This window comes from Thunnus maccoyii, chromosome 6, assembly GCF_910596095.1.
Source record: "Thunnus maccoyii chromosome 6, fThuMac1.1, whole genome shotgun sequence".
NCBI lineage: Eukaryota > Metazoa > Chordata > Actinopteri > Scombriformes > Scombridae > Thunnus > Thunnus maccoyii.
The window spans coordinates 6192589-6212464 of record NC_056538.1 but is presented as its reverse complement, the minus strand read 5'-3'; the positions used below and the strand labels follow the sequence as shown (position 1 = coordinate 6212464).

Here is a 19876-nt window from a genome sequence, read left to right as displayed (position 1 = left end):
TCCTCTCACAGGAGGGTTTATAGTTATTTATAAAGTTGTGTATTTTGAACAATATTCCTTAAACATTTTTAGGGACAGAGAAACGTCTGATTTGATTTCCTTGAAAGAATCTCTTTTTCCATTAATACTAAGTCTTTACATAAACTGGCCAAAATGTATTATGGGATTCATTCACAATAAAGATTCAAAACTAACAATTCAAAACTAATGATAGCCAACATGTATCCATGTTACCAAATAGGACACATGTATGATTTTCTGAGTGCTGCGACTTGAGAGAGAAAGAAGTTGATTAGAGTCAGTGTAGGTAAAGTGTGAAAAATGAATGTTTTGTTGTTACATTACAGTCATCTGATATTATTTAATACCGTTTTCCATAGCAATCAAACAACCCAATGGTTTTCAGATAATATAGCTTAGCTAAAAGGTGTGTTGCAATCTCTCTAAAGATGATTCTAGACTCATTCTTGAGTCTGGACATGGAGTTCAGTTTACTGAGTGAAATAGATAGTTGTCATCTTGACCTTAACTTGGTGTGCTGTAAGACTAAGCTGCTGTAAGACATATTCTCCAGTTCTACAGTATGTCTAGTGTTTCCTCTCCTCTCTAAGATGGCCCTCGCCTGGTATGTGGTAGCTCGCTGTGAACTGTAGCCCCAGTTTGTGCCTCTCAGTAATCCTCGTTTTTACATTTGAGACTTCTGCAGTCTTGGTTACATTCCAGTCCAAAGACTGCAGGAGAAAGTGACACACTGAATCTCCTTGATCATCATGTATAATGCATCACCAGAACTAAAACTGGCACTGTTTTATTATCAGCGTCATTTATCTGTTTTTTCTAGTATTTTATTATATTGACATATGTAGAAGAGTGTATGTTAGAGTAACAGTGTTTTCTTTCAGAAAAACATTGGCATATGTGCTGAGTCATCAGGTACTAAAGCTTCATGTAAAACTGATGATTACATGAGAGGCACAAAGCAGAGATACTGCATGTGAATAGGATTACAGTATTTGGGGACTGTATTTGCATGGTTTTTCCTCTTGCTACATTGATCAGCTGTCAGTGTCTTGAAACTAGATGTCTGGTTTGAATTTTTCATCAGGTTGTGTGGGTTTGTGGTTAATTTTTTGCCTGACTGACCAAAGTTTGTTTCACTTAAACATTTCTCTCTGTTTGTCTTCATTTGTTTAAACTTAAATATATGTTGTGTTGAAAAAATGACGGCATCATTCTTACTTTGTATTCCTATATAAAACCCTTTATACGTTAAAGCTTAGTGTTGTATGAATCCATTCATGTATCACCAGTCTTGATTTGACTAAGATTGCTGTTAGCATGAAGCTCGGGTCTTTTGCCACGAGACTTGCGTGATGTCTGGGTCCCTCTCACTGGGGAACTTGGCTGCTTATCAGTGACTGTGGTCGCTCGGGATGGACTTTGGCCCTTTCTCATGTGGGTCATCGGAGAAATTACAGCACAAATCTGATTGAGTGAGTGATGTTAGTGCTTCAGACATGAGATAGTTGCGTGTGCATAAGCTCACCACAAGCTTTGCATTCTTGGTTTTTGAGAGTGATGCATTTAAAGAGAGCAGGTAGAGATTTAGTGTCCTCTAAATGACACCTCAGCAGAAGCAAACCTTCCATTTACAGAAATGTGTGTGTTGAACTGAAAAGCTATTTTGCAAGTACATAAAGGTGCACAACTTTTGTGTGTGTCTGAACTTTCTTCATTTTAAAATGAGTATTTTCTATCTTGTAACAGTCATGTTTTGGAGATGGGTGTTTCACAACTGCCACCATCTACCTGGTGACATGCAATTTTCCTTTTTTTCCCTACTTTCATAGTCCCTTGCTCTCCCTCTCGCTGTGTGTCAAAGAGAAAAGCCAGAGGGGAGGGGGGTGAAGGACATGTCAGCACATAGCTCAGCTCCACGTGGCCACTGGTCTCCTCCCCCTTCTGAGCCGGAAGGGCTAACCAGGCAGCCTTCCTCTGCTGCTGTGCCCCCCCCCCCCCCCTCCTCCTGTGCTGGTTTCCTTTTGCTCTCAGAAGGGGTGAGCTTGAAAAAAAAAAAAAATCTGAAGAGCGACTTGAGTGTGCAGGATGACAGAGCAGAGAGAGAGAGAATGAGGACAAGGGGGAGTTACTTCTGCTAGCTGAAGCTCATTTGATAACGATAACTTTTTTTTCTCCCCTGGAAACCCTCCCATTCCCCCCCTACTCTGCCCCTCCTTCCCTCTCCGGCCCCTTTAACTGTCTGTTAGTTTCTGTGGGCGGGGGGGGGGGGGGGGGGGTGGGGGGGGGCGCATTCCAATACCATAGCTTTACAAGGCCAGTCACTTTATCCTTTTTTTCCCTCCTCCCTGTTCTGTTCAGCGTATGAGAGAGGGAGAGAGTGAGTCAAGTTGCTAGCTAGCTTACTGACAGTCAGGCCCAGCCCTGCTCTGTCCTGTTCCGCCGGCGTGTAGCTCTCTACCTCAGCCTGGATGTGTGTCAGTTAAACTGAGGTAAAAATACGCTGGCTACGTCCACCTACCGTTCTGCTTTGTGGGGTTTAAAGTCCAGCCCCGAGCCCGCTGGGACGACTACTCCAGCCCCAGGATGAGAGAGGCCCACTAGGGTTTGTATAATGCTCCAGGAGAGTAGCTGCCAACGGACTGAACCAGGTAAAGTTCAGTAGCTGCAAGCAAATATTGTTCTTAAAGTCAAAAGTAGACAGAGAAGCAACAGCGTTGTATGAGCTCTGTGTGAACTTTTACAGTTTAATCCAAGTCCAGTGACTGTGTGCGTCACTTTATTTAGCAGCATTCTGGTTTGTACCAGTTTCATGACAGCTCTAGCTTCCTACTGTAAGTATATAAGAGTATGAGTGAGAGAAAAAAAAAAAGAGTGCTGAATAGAAAACACGTGTTTGCAATGTATGGGGCACTCCTTGTGAATGAGTGATCAGATTTTCACTCTTGTTTTCTCCCTTCTTTACAGCAGCAGAGCAGTGTTATGTGTGTACACAGGAAAGTTATCTGTTGTCAAGTCTGATTGTGCTTTGCCTGCATGAGTGTCAGGCATTTTCACAACAACCTAAGCCAGCCGTGGAATTCGGTTGACAATTTGGTTTAAAGCTGGTTAACTTGATTCACAGTCAGTCAGACGGATTTACTGGTGACTGAGAGGCTGAAACACGTTCAGTTGTGCGGCGTAGGAATTTGCATGGCAGTTAGTGTTTGGATTTGGTGTGCCTCCGTGTTCAGAATGTGAGAAATGTAGCTTTCATTGAATGAGAGGCAGCTAGCGAGTCGTAGCGAGAGGGGAGGATGCAGAAAGGGCTGACGACTGTAGGTGTTGCATCATGGGAAGGCAACTTTTCTCTTCAATACAGCTGTCCTCACCCTGGAACATTAACCTTTCTCCTTCCTCTTCTTCAACCTGTTTTATTTTATCCTACAAGTTTTTCTATCACACGAAGATTATTTTCTCTGTCCTTTCTGTCCTCACTTCCTCTACGTACTTCTTTACATGACAGCTGATCTCCTCCCTTCCCTCCACAGATCAGAATAAGAGACCCAAACCAAGGAGGTCGAGACATTACAGAGGAGATTATGTCAGGGGGCCGTAGTGGCTCTACCCCAACCCCACCACAGGTGAGCTATCATGATACGATCCCATGCCAACACTGCTAAGACAGCAGCCATGCTAACACACTTTACTGTTACACTCACAGTTTAGACAGCCATTTCAAAGTCTAGTTACATTGCTTGCAAAAAATATAGAACTTGCAGAACTGTGATTAGGTAAGTGCAAATGGAGTGAACATCTGTGATTTACCAACACTCATAAAATTCAGTTTAGACACCCAAAAATGCAGTTAATTAGGTTTAGTGGTTCACCAAGATGTGTTCAGTACTTGTTTGCATCAAGTCTTTCTTTCTTGTAGTTTCTAAAGTCTAGATGTCTGCTTACTTCATTACAACACTTACATATATGTTTAAAAGAATTTATACGCCTGTGCTGTCCATATTAATAATTCATGGGGAATCCTATAGGCTGCTGGATCTCATGTGTCGCACTACAACCTGTCAAAATCAAACTGATATACGATTCGCTCTTGGAGTTCTGACAGGTGGCTGAGTTTATCGACTAGACGCTAACGTGGAAAACCTCATGGCTGAAAAGAGTGTTGTCCTCACTATTAAGGTCATACCTCATTTTTTGTGTGTGTATGTCTTCCAACAGACAGCCATATCTGGATCAGAAAGTACAGCAGTGGCTCAGGCCAACGGTGAGAGTGTCACAGCTGCAGCCACACCAGCACTGGTTAGACCAGGTGAGCGCCACATCACACAAAGATATAAGCGCAGTCTCAGCCAGGGCACCTCCTTTGGCTGCACTGACTAAGCTACTATGCTGATAAGCATGAAATGTACTGAATACAAAAGTCAAGGCAATTGGGAGAAGAAATGACTTACTTGCAAGTAAAGTTTTTCTTTTTTATTGGTGTACAGATACCCGTACAGAGACAAATAATGCAGTTTTCATATTAAAGGTATTGAAAGGTTCTTTTGTGCTGCATATCTGGATTGATATAGAATAAATATGTTAGCTCATTTACATATTAATACTAATTTTGGCTTTTCATAAGTCTTAAATCCAACTACATGAGCAGTATTCTCAAAGCTTCTTATTTTGATGCTAATATATTCCCAGCTAATGGATTCCTCTCTTAATTCACTGTTAAGAGGATGGGTGGGGATGATCCTGTTGCTATGTGTGATGTTTCATGAATTTATAGCTTACTTGCTGCGGTAATTGGTCAACAAGGGAACAAATCTAATTAATAAAACAAGCCCATGTTTCATGAGTTTATATGCTGTAATAATTAGATAATGTGATTATAAAGGTATTATGAATCACAGCCTGCAGGTACAGATACTCTAACCAAGTGATATCACACAGCAGCCTCTGGACAATAGGGGAGTCATGAGTTAAACATGGACAATATCAAGTATATTGTAGCTTCCATCAACCACATGTGCTGATGAAAGGTAATACAGCAGCAACAAAACCAAGTTGTTTGGTGTAGCTTATGGTTATATCCACAGGTAATATCACTGCATAAGAAGTTCTACTCAAAATACTCTCACATTTAATGCTGTTTACTGTGGTTTAAAGCTCAGTGTCACAAAACTTATGGCCCTCAGTAACCACTTTAACTGTTCATGGTTTATCCGATGCAATGTGATCAAAGCTGATTCAGTTCCAGCTTTTTTTTCAGGAAGTGGATGTCTTGAATTAGGTATGTGGCAAGGGAATGTAGGAGAGGGCTGGGACGCACATCAGAAAACTGATAATCGGTTAATATTTAACTCCTATTTGGGGGTTTAAACGTTTGGTCTGACACAGAAATAATATTTTATTTCTCCTAAATCAGCTTTTTTGAAGCTACAGCTCTCTTAGATGTATTGTGAATGTGATTCCAGGTCTATAAGTGAATTGTCAGCAATCTTAATAAAATTTCTTTTCTAACTTTTGACCCTTTAGATGACAGAGGGAAACCTTCGCCTCCTCCTCTGTCAAAGACCCCTGAACTCACTAAGGGTGACCCCATCCCCACAGAGGCTTCCTCCTCTGACACGAACACTAAACCCCCTGCACCCCCTCTACTATCACAAGCAGAATCAGAGGACACCCCTCCCAACACTATTTCCACCCTTGCACCCAGCGCTGCTGTTGCAGACGTGATGGATTCTCCCTCACCTCCCAGGGAATCCACTCCACCTCCCCAATCAGCGCCTGAGGTGCCTGCCTACCCTGCACCCCTCCCCGACCCTGTCCCCACCTCTGCTGCACAGGACAAAACAGACAAGAAAGCCACAGAGGCAAAGGAGGAGGAGGTAAAAGAGGAGGAGAGTAAAGCAGAGGAGGCAGCTGCCTCTTTGGACACACCCCTCGCTCCTTCCTCCACCTCTAACGGTGTGGCGGAGGGGGAGCCAGAAAGGTTGTCGGTCATGTTGCCACCCGGCCACCTGGAGGCCCCTCTGGAGTCTCCCATTGCACAGCCCGAGGAGCTCCGCCTCCCCAACGGCCTGCCGCTCCCAGCCCCGCAAGACCCAGAGGCCCCCGCTGTCAGCACGACAGAACGTGATGATAGCCCCATAGCTGAGCCTGATGTTACACAGACCTCCACAGCCATCACTCAGGCAGCGCCTACACCGGACATCCAAGCCACACCTGCACCTGTTGACCAGTCTGCATCCGCACCTGTTGTCCAGGAGGTTCCCGCAGAACCAGTCGTCCAGGCAGCACCTCCCCAGCCCGAGGTCCAAGAGACAGTTCCTCCAGTCGACCTGGACGTCAAGGAAGATACCCCAGTGCCCCAATCCGACGCCAAGGAAGAGACGCCATCTCCAGCAGAGGCGGTTTCCATAGCTGAGAGCGCTCCAGAAACAGTGCCCACTCCTCCTGCTCCTGTAGCAGAGGAGAGGGAGGACACCCCTCCTCCCCAGACGGTCGCCCCTGCCCTTGTAGAAACTACTATGCAAGGTCAGTCACTTACCACTCATATACGTATTTGATTTGTTTCCTCCTGAATTCCTGCAAGTTGTGATAAACCTTGCATCATGTCTTATGGTTTAGAATTAAAGTCTCCATCGTCGACTTTGTCAAGACTCTTTTGTCAGATATTTTTGGATTTATCTGTGGCTGACTGTGTTTGTCTTCTTCCCTGTAGCTGCTGTGTCAGTGCCAAAGAAAAAGAGGAAGATGAAGGAACTGAACAAAAAGGAGGCAGTGGGAGACCTTCTGGATGCCTTTAAAGAGGTGTGTGTGTGTGTGTGTGTGTGTGTGTGTGTGTGTGTGTGTGCATTAATGTATGTATTCATTCATTTCCATGCCATCCTACCTGTTTTAATGAGTCTGCGGTTGCTACATGCTGTGACACTGGCAAGGACAGAAACTCCTTAACTCAGTGTGATATGAACCAACCATTCATCATCACAGTCCAGTGAGATAAGAGACATCAGTGTTACTGATATTTTTACCCATATTTTCCTCCAGGAGCAGGTAGTGGCTCCACCAGAACCTGAACCGGCCCCAGCACCAGAGACCCAGCCCCCTGCTGCTTCCCCTCCTGCCCCAGAGGAGGCAGACCTGACCTGGGAGGACAAGGAAGACAAGCTGGATGCCGAGAACATCCAGCCAGATCCTCACTCGCCGACAGCCACCGACAAGAAGTACCAATACAAAGAGGGTGGGTCTCTGAACCTTGATACCTTTCAGTGCCTTACACTGGCAATTCAGTTTGAACAATGACCTTATCTCTCTCACATTCATGAGCTGGCGATATGTCAAGGTGACGAGGTTGGTTTGCGTGACTGAAAATCAGGGAGAGGCATTTTGCATGATTGTGGGTCTGTTCAGTGGAAAACGAGAGTAATGTAATTGCAAGACGTAATATTTGAACAGTACGCCACAGGATGATCTGACAGGTGACACTTTGAAAAAATCAAACAGCAGAAACAGAACTGAACGGTACCTCCTGCCCTCAAAATGAAAGCAAAGAGTTAATAATTTCAGCAGCTCTTTCTGAATTTATTCATCTGTCCATTTTTTTCATTCATTTTTCAGCCTGGTATCTGCCACCTGGTGGACATTTTGATTTATCTACAGACATACTGACCCAGGATCATAAGGCTGCAATCATACCAAGTACTGTACTAGCGCTGGGGTCTGCGGTGGTGGGGGTGTGTTGTTTTAGGTACCAGTGAGACAATGAAATACAATCCAGGAAGTCGAGTTTGAGTTACAGATTAATGCATTTAAGGACTGAAACACTGCAAAGCAGTTTATAAAACTAACAGACAAGATTTTACAACTTTGTTCCCAGTGATCTTGAGGTACACAGTTGCACACAGCGTTCACAAAGTAATCTACCAGGAATGTGCGCTTGGATGTATGTGACTGGCCAACGCAGCATGACGTTGAGTTGCGCTCCGGCAAAAGTTGAGTCAGGTTCAACTTTTTTTGCCGGATGGCCGCTGCAGTTTTTTGCTGAGCCCTATGCGGTTCCCACTCCTGCAGCATAAACACACTGCCCCCATTCAAATGAATGGGATGGCTGCTACATTGCCGGATTTGGTCTGAGGCCTTACTCTCCTCCAGTCTGCAGTACTCCTCAGCCATGTAGGGAAGGAGCAGTGCTTTCTTTGACACATGTTCTTGCTTCATTCTAACTGAGTTGACACTGAGGGGAAAGTGTTTTGAGATGTATTCAATAACAGAACATTCTCGTCATTTTCTGATCATTTTTATTTTTATCCCTGTTTCAGAACAATGGAAGCCAATCAACATGGAGGAGAAGAAGAAATATGACAGGGAGTTTCTTCTGGGTTTCCAGTTCAGCTCAGCCAGCATGAACAAGCCCGAGGGTCTACCAGCCATCAGTGATGTTGTCCTGGACAAGGTGCAGCCACTCACCCTTAAGACACGACCATATATTTGGTCGTGAATCTATTCTATTGCGCACATCTTTTTTTTTTTATTTCTCTGTTAATATTTTCTTCTTGTTTGCCATTCTGTGAGTCAGTAACTTATTTCTGCTAGGTTTTTCATTACCATAGGAACAGTGATGGGATGTAATTGAAGAGCTTGTCACTAGAAACATGGATAGACATGATGGCAGCATCACATCTTTAAGAGTCTGAGATCTTGTTTCACTTACTTTTCGTGATCATCCATCTCTCCATTCAGGCTAATAAGACCCCTCTGCGCCAACTTGACCCAAGTCGTCTACCAGGGATGAACTGTGGCCCTGATTTCACACCCTCCTTCGCCAACCTTGGCAGGTCTGGCATGGGAGGAGGAGGCAGAGGACCAGTAAGTTAACATTTTGTTAATGTGATCCAGCGCTCCACACTTCCTCGTAGCCCTGGAATTAACCGATGCTGGCTGAAATCGTTCTGTCCTCTAATTCTCCCTCGTCTCTATCTCCCCAGCCTCCAGGTATGGGCATGGGTGTCGGCGGTCCGCGTCGCTCTCAGCAGATGCAGAGGAAAGAGCCTAGGAAAATCATCACCAGCATGTCACTCAGTGATGACGTGCAGCTGAACAAGGCAGAGAAAGCATGGAAGCCTTCAGCGAAGAAAGTCGTCGTTCGCAACCGCGCAGGAGAGGAGTCAGGGGAGGATTCAGAGCAAATGAAGACCCAGGAGCTGTTTAAACGGGTTCGCAGCATCCTCAACAAACTGACCCCCCAAAAGTTTCAACAGCTAATGAAACAGGTTACGGAACTGACTATTGACACTGAGGAGAGGTTGAAAGGAGTCATAGACCTCACCTTTGAAAAGGCCATCTCCGAGCCAGACTTTTCGGTGGCCTATGCCAACATGTGCCGCTGCCTTATGGGGGTAAGTGATGCCACACACAATCTAGGAATATGTGTAGAATACAGTAAACCTGAATGTTTACTTTGGGCTGTTGGGATTTAGATTTTCTTTGATATAGTGTGTTAAATGTCAAACTAAGTAAATTGTATTTCTCACTACATAATCATGTTTTAAACTACTAATAATTTTAAGGTTTATGGAGACTAAATGCACTCGAGCCAAAGTTTACATTTGACATAGTTTGTGTTTCAAAAAATAATGTGAATTATGATCTCTGTGTAATAAGTGTTTTTTGGGTTGGTTATCATCTGTGTTTGTCTGTTTTAACATCTTGAGTTCTGCATCATGAATAATAGCCATATTAGGTCACAAGAAATGCCCACTAATTGAATCAGCTATATCTCTTGTATGGCTGATTGATTATCAGTACTAGCGTGTTCAATCTTATCACTGCTGGGGTCCTTCACCACGAGGTAATAAAAGCTGGGTATTTGATAAAGTTGATTGATTACAGTACTACATCTAGACCAATCACAGATATGTTGCCAGCATCATGGACTGAAGGAAATGACAGCTTTAGGCTGCTGAAAGAACACAACTGTCATGTTCTGAAATGTTCTAAATTAAGCCTGTATTTTGTTTTTGATGGAGATATTCAGACTTAGGTATTGAGCAGAAAACTGTATAAATGAGGGAAAATGGTTCAATGAAGAAACCATGTTTCTATGGTTCATTTATAATTCAGATTAGGTCTTCACCTCTCAAATCTTTTTGAATAGATAACTTGGGGGCAATATGGTGACAGGTGATAAAAGAAGGAATAAAATGGTTGGTGTTGGTTTTTCTGTCTTGTCACTGTGGGTAGCAAACAGACACCACTGACAGGCTCCAGTGATAACCTTAATTTAGTGCCACGTGTCTGGGCCACTGATCTAAGTGATGGGATTGAGGAACTGAGGAGCCACTTACACCACATAACCCTGCACCCTGATTTTTCCAACTCTTTGCTTATACACATTTTCTCTGTTCTTTTCAGCTTAAAGTCCAAACCACAGATAAGCCGGGAGTCACTGTGAATTTCCGCAAGCTGCTACTAAACCGATGCCAGAAGGAGTTTGAGAAGGACAAGGACGATGATGAGATCTTCGAGAAGAAGCAGAAAGAGATGGAGGCTGCTGCAGGGGTATAGTACTGCCTCATAAGATAGTACTTTTTTGAATAAAAACATTCATGTTGACGGTTTGGTGTGTGGTTAGAAGTTTGAGGGTATATTTTGGGAGGAAGGCACCTCTTCAATTTTCTCCTCTTCATCCACTTCACATGTGATGTCATTTCCCTGACAGGAGGAGGAGAAGCAGCGGCTCCATGAGGAGCTAGAAGAGTGCAAAGACAAGGCGAGGAGGCGCTCACTGGGTAATATCAAGTTCATCGGTGAACTGTTCAAGCTCAAGATGCTCACAGAGGTCATCATGCATGACTGCATTGTAAAGCTGCTTAAAAACCATGACGAAGAGTCCCTGGAGTGCCTGTGTAGACTGTTGTCCACCATCGGCAAGGACCTAGACTTTGAGAAGGCCAAGGTACATCAGCAGTGTGACAGATGCACACATAAATCTAATAAATTAGTAGTTTCAGTGTATCAGCTTGCAAATGTAGCGACTTGGATTCATAGAGACATACTCTCACTAAACTGTTTTTGTCTTTAGCCTCGTATGGACCAGTACTTCAATCAGATGGAGAAAATAATAAAGGAGAGGAAGACCACCTCCAGGATCCGCTTCATGTTGCAGGATGTGCTGGACCTCCGACGGGTAAATCAAATACGCAAACATGCAGTTTGCTACTTTACATGGCTTGGAGAATTTTAGCGTTCTCTGACAACTCAAGGAAAGCAGTTGCAATAGAGTTACAGCAGAGCCAACCAGACCACATGAAATAGTTGACAGCGGTCCAAAGCTGGTTGACGGGAGCAACCGGACAGCCGTCACTGCCAAGCCTTGTTGTCAAAATGTCTGGGTAAAAATGATCAAAACCATATCAGTGCTCCAGGGTTTTAATAATTTCATTCCTTTTGCATGGGCATGTTTAGCTCGTTATTTAATACCCCTTGTGGTGCTCATTTGTGCTTTTTGTCTTTTAGCACTTAGAGGAAACGTCCATGTTAGTCTCTGTGCGTGACTGTGTTTCAGAATACGTCTACAATAAGTCGCCTAAATTGAGCACACATCGTTGGCCTTCTGTGCTCACTAGCTGACATTTTGCTCTTGTTTTGGTCCCCCCTCTGTGCGCAGAGAACTTCTCTAAACTGACCTTAAAACATGAGTATAGAGGCAAGTTGTTCTCACATGCCACATGCCTTATTGTCGGACGTAGTCTGAGACTGTTTGTGGTGCCACTCGCAGCCCCAGAGACGCCCACACTGGTCCTTTAGCCCTGGCCTGTGCGAGTCTTAAAGGGGCTAAGAAAAAAATGTCTTCCTCAGCTCTTTAATGCAGGGCAGCTCCTAAACACAGAGCTGCTCTGTGCCATAAGCTGAGACAACGACTCCATCTCTCTCAGTAGCATGTTAATTCAGCCTGCTTTTGGCTGTCTTTCAATAGTTCATTGAAGAGTATCTAGTGTAAGCATTTGTCTGTCTTGTGGTGATTATCCTTTTTTTTTTGGTTCCAACATCTTATTTCAGAGCTAAAGCCAGTTCTTTCTAGTGGTGCTGAGGCTTATTTCTCTGAAGGAATGCTGCAGTCCTGTAGTTAGGCTCCCAGTCCCGCCCACACAGTGTTAAAAAACCTGCTGTCTTCAGTGTTTTTACAAGCCAAAATCAGCTGCTCCAAGTCAGCAAATTGGCCCAATTTAACAGCTAAACACATATCCTTTGCTATTTCCTTTCTAGGCAAACATGAGCAGAGTTAAAGAGTCACTACAAAGTTGATCTCTCAATCACTGTGGATTCTAGTCTCTCTTATGCAAGCTTTGTTTCGTTAGGCAAAACAAGAAATACCTGAGAACACTTCACTTGGTGTAATTTGTCTCCAGAACCTGCTTGTTAGGTTTTAAAAGTTAACGCCTTTTTTTCTTAGGCAGAGAAGTTATTTGCTCCTAATACTATGCTCTACTTGCAAAGAAAATATGTGTATTTCAAAATCATAAACTGCCTTTGAAGGCAAAATATGCCAAAAGTGGAACCGTCAGCGAATTATTTTGTCATACTGTGCACCTATTGCCCTGTACTCACCATTTCTCCCCCCACCCCATCCCAGAATAACTGGGTGCCCAGGCGAGGCGACCAGGGCCCCAAGACTATTGACCAGATCCACAAAGAGGCTGAGCTGGAGGAGCACAGGGAGCACATGAAGGTGCAGCAAGCCCTCATCTCCAAGAAGGAGTCAGGTGGCGGTCCAGGAGGCAGGATGGGTGGTGGAGGAGGTCCTGGGGGTCGTGGGGGGCCTCACACCCCAGGTCGTGGTGCTCCTCCCCAAGATGAGGGCTGGAATACAGTGCCCATCTCCAAGAACCGACCTATTGACACATCACGCCTTAGCAAAATCACAAAGGTAGGAGAGAGAGGCTCCTTTTTATCTGGTGCTGGTACACATCATAGTTCATCATTACACACATTATATCTGCTAACGCCAAGTTTCATGTTTTGCCAGGATTTAGCTGTATATTACTAATAATTGTATTCTCACACTTTTACCAACTACTCTCACATCACAACATGTAAACATTTTCATTACTTAAGCTGTAATAGAACACAAGACACTTCCATTTATGTTTCCTGTTTGTAATTTTACCCGGTTGTTTAGTTTTAACCAACAGTCTCTTCTTTTCAGACCCCTGTTCTCGACTTCAACAATCAGTTGCTCGCTCCAGGAGGTAAAGGCACATGGGGGAGCTGGGGAAAGGGTAGCAGTGGCGGTACCAGCACCAAACCTGCAGATTCTGGTAGGTTTCCCAGACTGTTTGGGCATACGTTTGATATATATCTAGTTTAGCACCTAAGAGCTGAAACTCAACATGTGCAATGTGTGTATTTTCCTTCCCAGGCTCAGAGTCAGGCGGCCGTCCAGCCACCAGCACTCTGAACAGGTTCTCAGCCTTGCAGCAGCCTTCGAGCTCTTCACTGGACTCAGATAGAAGAGTTCCTCAGAGGTGAGTAGCAGATATAAGTTCTAATACTGCATTTCTTTTGCTGTACATCTTAACATGTAATGCATTCTTAGAAAAAAACATTTTCTACTGATCATTTTTGTTGTGTATTGAGCGGTGTCCACCCAAGAAAATAGTTTGAAGCTCACCGTGGCTTCCCCTGGCTCTGCTCTCCCTCTGTCACTCTACAGAAACAGCTCGAGTCGAGAACGCAGTGACCGCTTCGACCGCTCCGATCGTGGCTTCGACCGACGGGACGACCGTGATCGAAACCGGCTGCAGGTCACCAAGCGCAGCTTCAGCCGGGAGAAGGAGGAGAGGAGTCGGGAGAGAGAGCAACGCGGGTCAGCAGATCCAGTCCGCAGAGTTGCAAGCATGACGGACGACAGAGACAGAGGCAGCAGAGAGCGAGCCAGGAGCAAAGAGAATGGTAGGTGACTCATACTCACACACAACAAACTGTGGAAATGATATTTTACTTGCTTGTTTGAAATGTAGCTAACCCAAATCCAGTTTTCTAGCATTGGTATTTTATTTAGCTCTTGTATTGTGTGTGTGTGAACAGTGAAGCGGGAGACCGTTGCCACCCCTCCACCTCCACAGACACCCACCAAGCCTGCCTTGACCGAGGAAGAGCTGGACAAGAAGTCCACAGCCATCATTGAGGAGTACCTCCATATCAACGACATGAAGGTTTGCACTGACACTCCTTCCCAAACAGTCATTCATTAAATCCTAATCAAACACTAACAGGAATTACTTCAGGGTGCACATGTTACAAAATCAATCTTGTCATCAACAATGTCAATATTAACACATCTTTAAGGAATATTTACAGATTTAATCTAACAACGTACAAACACACACTCCCCTTTCTCTGTAGTGTTTTTCTCTTTTGCTGCGACAGTTTTGAAGGAAAAGGAATTGTGTAGGACACAACACTGAATTTTAAAGCTCATAGAGAGCTGATTCAAATAGTATGAGACATCTGTCAGCACACACTGACAGCCATTAGAGTCACGCAACGCTAACACTCACTACTGTCTGGGTGTCTCTCTGCCAACAGGAGGCTCTGCAGTGCGTGCAGGAGGTGAACAGCACTCAGCTGCTGTTTGTGTTTGTACGAAACGGGCTTGAGTCGACGCTGGAGCGCAGCACCATCGCCAGAGAGCACATGGGCCTGCTGCTGCACCAGCTCATTAAGACCGGCATCCTCCCAACACAGCAGTACTATAAAGGGTCAGTATGGAGCCCCAGTGGTCATTTAGTTCATGGTAACAAAGCAATATGTTATATGTAAAATGTTTTTGAATTTAAGAGTAGACCTAGTAAGTAAATATATGTAGGCAAGAGCAAATGTAGTTGGACCAGACTCTACAGAGCTTTAAGTGTTGATTAATTTTAAGTTTATAACAGCATGATTTAATCTCACAGGGGAGATGCTGGCAGATTTCAGTATTAACTTGTTAATGATTCTGCTCAAGTGATTTTTAAGCAGTTGCTGTAATAGAGAAATGTATAAATAACTGTGGTCAACCAAAAAAGTCAGTTTCCATATGCTGGTGTCCATATGGTGCCATGTTTCCTAGTTTTCACATCTACTGAGTAATTTTCTTTATTCTTTAATTCTTGAATAAACTTTAAAGTTGAAGCTCTGTGTGTGTGTGTGTGTCTTCAGGCTTCAGGAAATCCTGGAGGTGGCTGAAGACATGGCAATAGACATCCCCCACATCTGGCTGTACCTGGCAGAACTGATCACTCCCATGCTCCATGAGGGAGGCATTCCCATGGGAGACCTGTTCAGGTCAGTCTCAGACCTCAGCATTTTAGAAATCTGCAAGTGAAGTTAACTCTGTGATTGTTTTTTAATGTGTTCATTTGATGTGTAACCCATGTTGACTTGTTTGCTCTACAGGGAGGTTTCAAAGCCTTTGCTCCCTCTGGGCAAAGCCGGAGTCCTGCTAGTCCACATCCTCACTTTACTCTGCAAAGGAATGGTGAGTGAACTGTCTGATATCATGAGTAATGCCATTGATCTGCAACTTATTACATTTTAGGGTGCATTACAGGTTCTTTAAAATTGCTAACTGATATATTTTTGTTCCAGTAGCTAATGTTTTATGCCAATCAATAGCTTTGAATTCAACCATTTTCATACAGAAAGCAGTAGTGTTCTTGGCATGACCAAAAAACCTCTTTGGGCATTATTTAACACGAGACACTAAATAAATAAGTAAATGTGAATCAGTGCATGTTACAGTGATGAATGTGATTTGTCAATGTGTTTCTATCCCCTCTAGAGCCATAAAAAGGCGGGCACAATGTGGAGGGAGGCGGGGCTCCGGTGGAAGGACTTCCTGCTTGAGGATGAAGATGTCAACAAGTTTGTGACAGAAAAGGTGAGAGGACACTCACCAGTTCATTTACTGCAATATTCCCAATATATTGAACAACTGTTAATCATCTATTATACTGGCTACTGTATAGTTTTGACTGAAAAAAGTTAGACTAAACACAGACGAAGTAAGTTTGTTGAGTGGTTAGAGATAAAATGAGGATGTGTTGAAAAAGATGAGCAGGAAGTCTGTTTCTGTCTTCATGGTGTTGAGCAGAATGTGGAGTTCACACTGGGCGATGAGTCAGAGAAGAGCAAAAAGAAGGAGCTGAGCTCTGCAGAGCTGACCAAACAGCTGGACAAACTGATCCAGGACAAGGCCGACAACCAGAGGATCTTTGACTGGATTGAGGTTTGAATTGTATTATTTTACTGCCATGATTGTTTACGATTTGGTCCAATTCACATTCTTTACCAGCTTAAAGTGAGGCTATGGTCTTGCCTGTGTCACGAGAACCAAATGACCTCATTTTAAGTTTTATATTAATTGCTTTGTCTGTAAAAGTAAAAGGTATTTTGTAATAAGTAAATGTAAGACCTAAGTATGCCAGCAAAACAATGCAGGAGAACAGTTTTTTTTTTTTTATCAAAGTCCACATCTGTGTGATGTAATTTGAGTTTTAAGATATCCAGAACAGGCTGTGAAATTCAAGCCAGTACATTTATTTGTCACCTGGGTCAAAAGAGTTTACAACTGCTGCTGGTTTTAATAAAACATGTAATGAGGTTGACTCACAGTAAACATTTTTTACAGGTTACAGGTTCCCACTTTTTGTTGTTATTTAGCTTTTCTTCTTCTAGCCTCCAGTTTTCTTAAATTTGTCTCTGTGCAGGCCAACCTGGATGAGCAGCAGACCTCCTCCAACATGTTTGTCAGAGCACTGATGACCTGCATCTGTCAGTCAGCAATCATCTGTAAGTCACACCCTGCACATTCCTCATCAAAGACTGTTAATAGTGGACTCAGATGAAGATGTGACAGATTGTTGCTGATCCCTTTCTGTTTGCTGAAATGTATGAATGTGGAAGATATGAAAATAAGTCAGATAATGCCCAGTATAACTGTTAGCCTATCAGCTCTGTCACTGGCTATGCCTTTAGAGTCTTGTTGGATGAAGTTTTCCTGAAATCCCTCCCTGCAGGTGAGAACCCCTACAAGGTGGACGGTGAGCAGATCAAACAGAGGGCTAAGCTGCTGCAGAAATACCTGAAGGATGAGCAGAAGGAGCTGCAGGCTCTCTATGCCCTGCAGGCCCTGATGGTGCAGATGGAGCAACCAGCCAGTGAGTGGCCAAAACAAACCTACTGTTATCCTTTCATTACCATTGATATTTGATGTTAGTCACAACTCTCAGATGTCCTACATTTCAGTTTTCTTCTATGCATTATTTTTCTGTAAAATAATGCATAGAAGACTGTGTCAGTCTAAAGTGACTTCACACTACAGATGTGAATATTTCCTGTCTTTCTTCCATCCATCAGATCTGCTGCGGATGTTCTTTGACACGCTTTACGATGAGGACGTGATCAAAGAGGAGGCCTTCTACAAGTGGGAGTCTAGCAAAGACCCCGCCGAGCAGCAGGGCAAGGGCGTGGCCCTCAAGTCCGTCACTGCCTTCTTCACTTGGCTCCGCGAGGCCGAGGACGAGTCCGACAACAGCTAGGGCCTCCGGGGACCGCCGTGGGAACTGGTGGCATTTCAGAAAGGATTCTTGGGGAGAGCGAATGTTCTGTGGATGATTCAGACGAGTCTGAATCAGCAAAATCCTTCTGCATAAACAGAAAAAAAAGCAAGAAAAAAATTCTTCAACTGGGAGAGATTGTATTATGGATCGAGCGTTCGATCATGTTATTTTTTTGTTTTCTTTTTCGTTTTGGATTTCTCGTTTTTCCTTGCGCAACCGAATGTCTTTTTTGAAGTAAATGAGAATACAGGATAAAATAGAAAGAATAGATATGAGAGAGTATACTGAGAAGCGTTACAAGCCGTGGGAGATAATGCTGTTTCCTTCAGTATTTTTTTGAGGTTTATCTCCTGTTTTCAAATGGCTTTCCCTTGCCACGGCAACACTATCCAAGACACTTTGCTTAATGACAGATTTAAAAAAAAAAAACTTTAAGAGGCTGTTCACATCTATATTTTTGATGACTTCATCCTTCATCATGTTGACACGACAAGGCAACATTGTCATGTCACATGTACGGTGTTTGATCTACATGACACGCTTATGTAGACGGCTAGCTTTTTTTCCTCTTCTTTCCGGTGTTGGATGATTGGAGTGTGTGTTTTATAATAAAATAGAAAACTACAAAGAAAAGTGGCGAGAGTTATCTAACGGACATTTCAGACATGAGTTTAAGTAACGGTTGTGGACTCCCAAGGACTTCAAGCAGACTTTATGAGGACGGTGTCACTGAGGAGAGGGGCAATGAACATTGACCATTTTTGCTGCTGGGGGGGTGACAATGCTTCCCTGACGCCCCTCGCCCCACCCCAACACCCCCCTACCTACCCTACAATGTGTCTGTTTAACTTGTTTCCTGCGCTTCAAAAAAGAAACTGGACTGAGAAAGGGAGAACATGAGTGAGGGCACATGGCTGAACCTCCTACAAAACCTGTTGTTGGATTTTTAAAAAGATACATTATCATTATTGAAACTTGAAAAAAAGGTATACAAACAAAAATCCACTTTAATGAAAAAGGACTTTTAAAAAAGTAAAGTTAAAAAAAGTAAAGTTTAACAGTACGAATCCTAAAGTGTTTTCTGCTTCCATGAGTGGAAATGCATTTCAGGAGAGTTCTGTGCATATATGATGAATTGTTTTTTTTTGTTTTGTTTTTTCAAAAAAAAATGCTAATGTAATGCCATGTAATTTTCCCCACTTCTGAAGCAAAGTGGCAGTTTTCCCCTGTATTTATATTTTTCTCTCCTCAGCTGGCAGAAGGTGCTTGCAATTATCCAACCCAAGTCATTGATTACAATTTAATTGAAAATTTGTAAATACTTTTTTGCTTTACTTTATTAAAAAGATATTTAATTAAAGAAATTAATGCCTCTTTTCACGTCCAAAACTGGAAGAGATAATAAAGATTGTTGCAAATAAAACTCCCATACTTGTGCTTTTGTGACGGCAGTTTAGAGGGCAGTTATCCCGTTCAATGTGAAACTCACCTCTATGATCTCGAAAGCCACTTGCACCCAGCAACACCTCTACTGTACATGAACTGTCAGCACAGGATGTAGATCCTGCTCTTCGTGTTCCTCAAACATTCAGAGAATGTACTGTTGTGGTTTTCATTGTGTTTTGTACATGCTACTGTTTTTCCAAAGGCATGGTAGCTTCCATCGACACATGAAGCCTTGGTGTAGAACCTATAGTTCTATTCCTGGTGTGTGTGTGTTTGTATTTGGGATGCCTCTGACCTCTTTCTACACAGTCCTATTCCAAGGATGGTCAGATTTTGCAAAAGCTTCCCCTTGCTGCCATCTTGGGCCACCATACTTGTAATGTCACCAAATGTTTACTCGCATTGCATCAATGGCTCTTTGATTTGATGGGAAGAAACACCAAAAATAGAACTTTTAGTCCTCTTACTAGCTTTTTATTGGGCTCTAAGCAGCAGCAGCAGCAGATTGAGTTTACTCAGCTCTCAGTTGTTTTTTTGTTTTGTTTTTTTTAATAAAAAATTTGATTTGTCCAATACTTTGGTTTTTGACAAAATGCCTGCAAAACGTAAAGGACCACTGTTTAGGATTTAGTGGCATCTAGTATTGAGGTTGCAGATTGCAACCAACCAAATACACCTCCCCTCCCCTTCCAAGCTTGAACCACAAAAACACAAGAGGCCCTTCTTGATCCAGTGTTTGCTTTGTCCATTTTGGGGTACTGTAGAAACATGCCGGTGCAACATGGCGGCCTCCATGGAATAGGGACCCACTCTCTATGTAGACA

General features: G+C 43.4%; 1 protein-coding gene and 1 non-coding gene across 7 annotated transcripts in view; both read left to right on the top strand.

Annotated features, from left to right (window-relative positions):
- LOC121898492 (eukaryotic translation initiation factor 4 gamma 1-like) overlaps positions 1 to 19572 on the top strand; it is a 40508-nt gene extending 20936 nt beyond the window's left edge. For 5 of the 6 annotated variants that reach the window (XM_042413616.1, XM_042413619.1, XM_042413618.1 and 2 more), the window contains 24 exons: positions 3549 to 3641; positions 4234 to 4324; positions 5539 to 6540; positions 6728 to 6816; positions 7054 to 7246; positions 8325 to 8458; positions 8746 to 8871; positions 8991 to 9401; positions 10417 to 10563; positions 10724 to 10960; positions 11087 to 11191; positions 12638 to 12931; positions 13211 to 13322; positions 13424 to 13529; positions 13718 to 13956; positions 14092 to 14219; positions 14593 to 14765; positions 15205 to 15330; positions 15442 to 15523; positions 15827 to 15925; positions 16139 to 16273; positions 16755 to 16836; positions 17064 to 17204; positions 17404 to 19572. In XM_042413616.1, coding sequence (XP_042269550.1) covers positions 3549 to 3641; positions 4234 to 4324; positions 5539 to 6540; positions 6728 to 6816; positions 7054 to 7246; positions 8325 to 8458; positions 8746 to 8871; positions 8991 to 9401; positions 10417 to 10563; positions 10724 to 10960; positions 11087 to 11191; positions 12638 to 12931; positions 13211 to 13322; positions 13424 to 13529; positions 13718 to 13956; positions 14092 to 14219; positions 14593 to 14765; positions 15205 to 15330; positions 15442 to 15523; positions 15827 to 15925; positions 16139 to 16273; positions 16755 to 16836; positions 17064 to 17204; positions 17404 to 17585 — 4527 coding nt within the window. In that variant the 3' untranslated portion in view covers positions 17586 to 19572. Of the gene's footprint in view, positions 1 to 2407; positions 2670 to 3548; positions 3642 to 4233; positions 4325 to 5538; positions 6541 to 6727; positions 6817 to 7053; positions 7247 to 8324; positions 8459 to 8745; positions 8872 to 8990; positions 9402 to 10416; positions 10564 to 10723; positions 10961 to 11086; positions 11192 to 12637; positions 12932 to 13210; positions 13323 to 13423; positions 13530 to 13717; positions 13957 to 14091; positions 14220 to 14592; positions 14766 to 15204; positions 15331 to 15441; positions 15524 to 15826; positions 15926 to 16138; positions 16274 to 16754; positions 16837 to 17063; positions 17205 to 17403 lie in introns of those variants that run through there. The other variant, XM_042413621.1, reaches the window with a different exon arrangement.
- LOC121899598 lies at positions 10267 to 10341 on the top strand. Its single transcript, XR_006096781.1, has one exon. It is a non-coding gene; the product is annotated as a small nucleolar RNA SNORD66 (small nucleolar RNA).
- Positions 19573 to 19876: the final 304 nt, after the last annotated feature.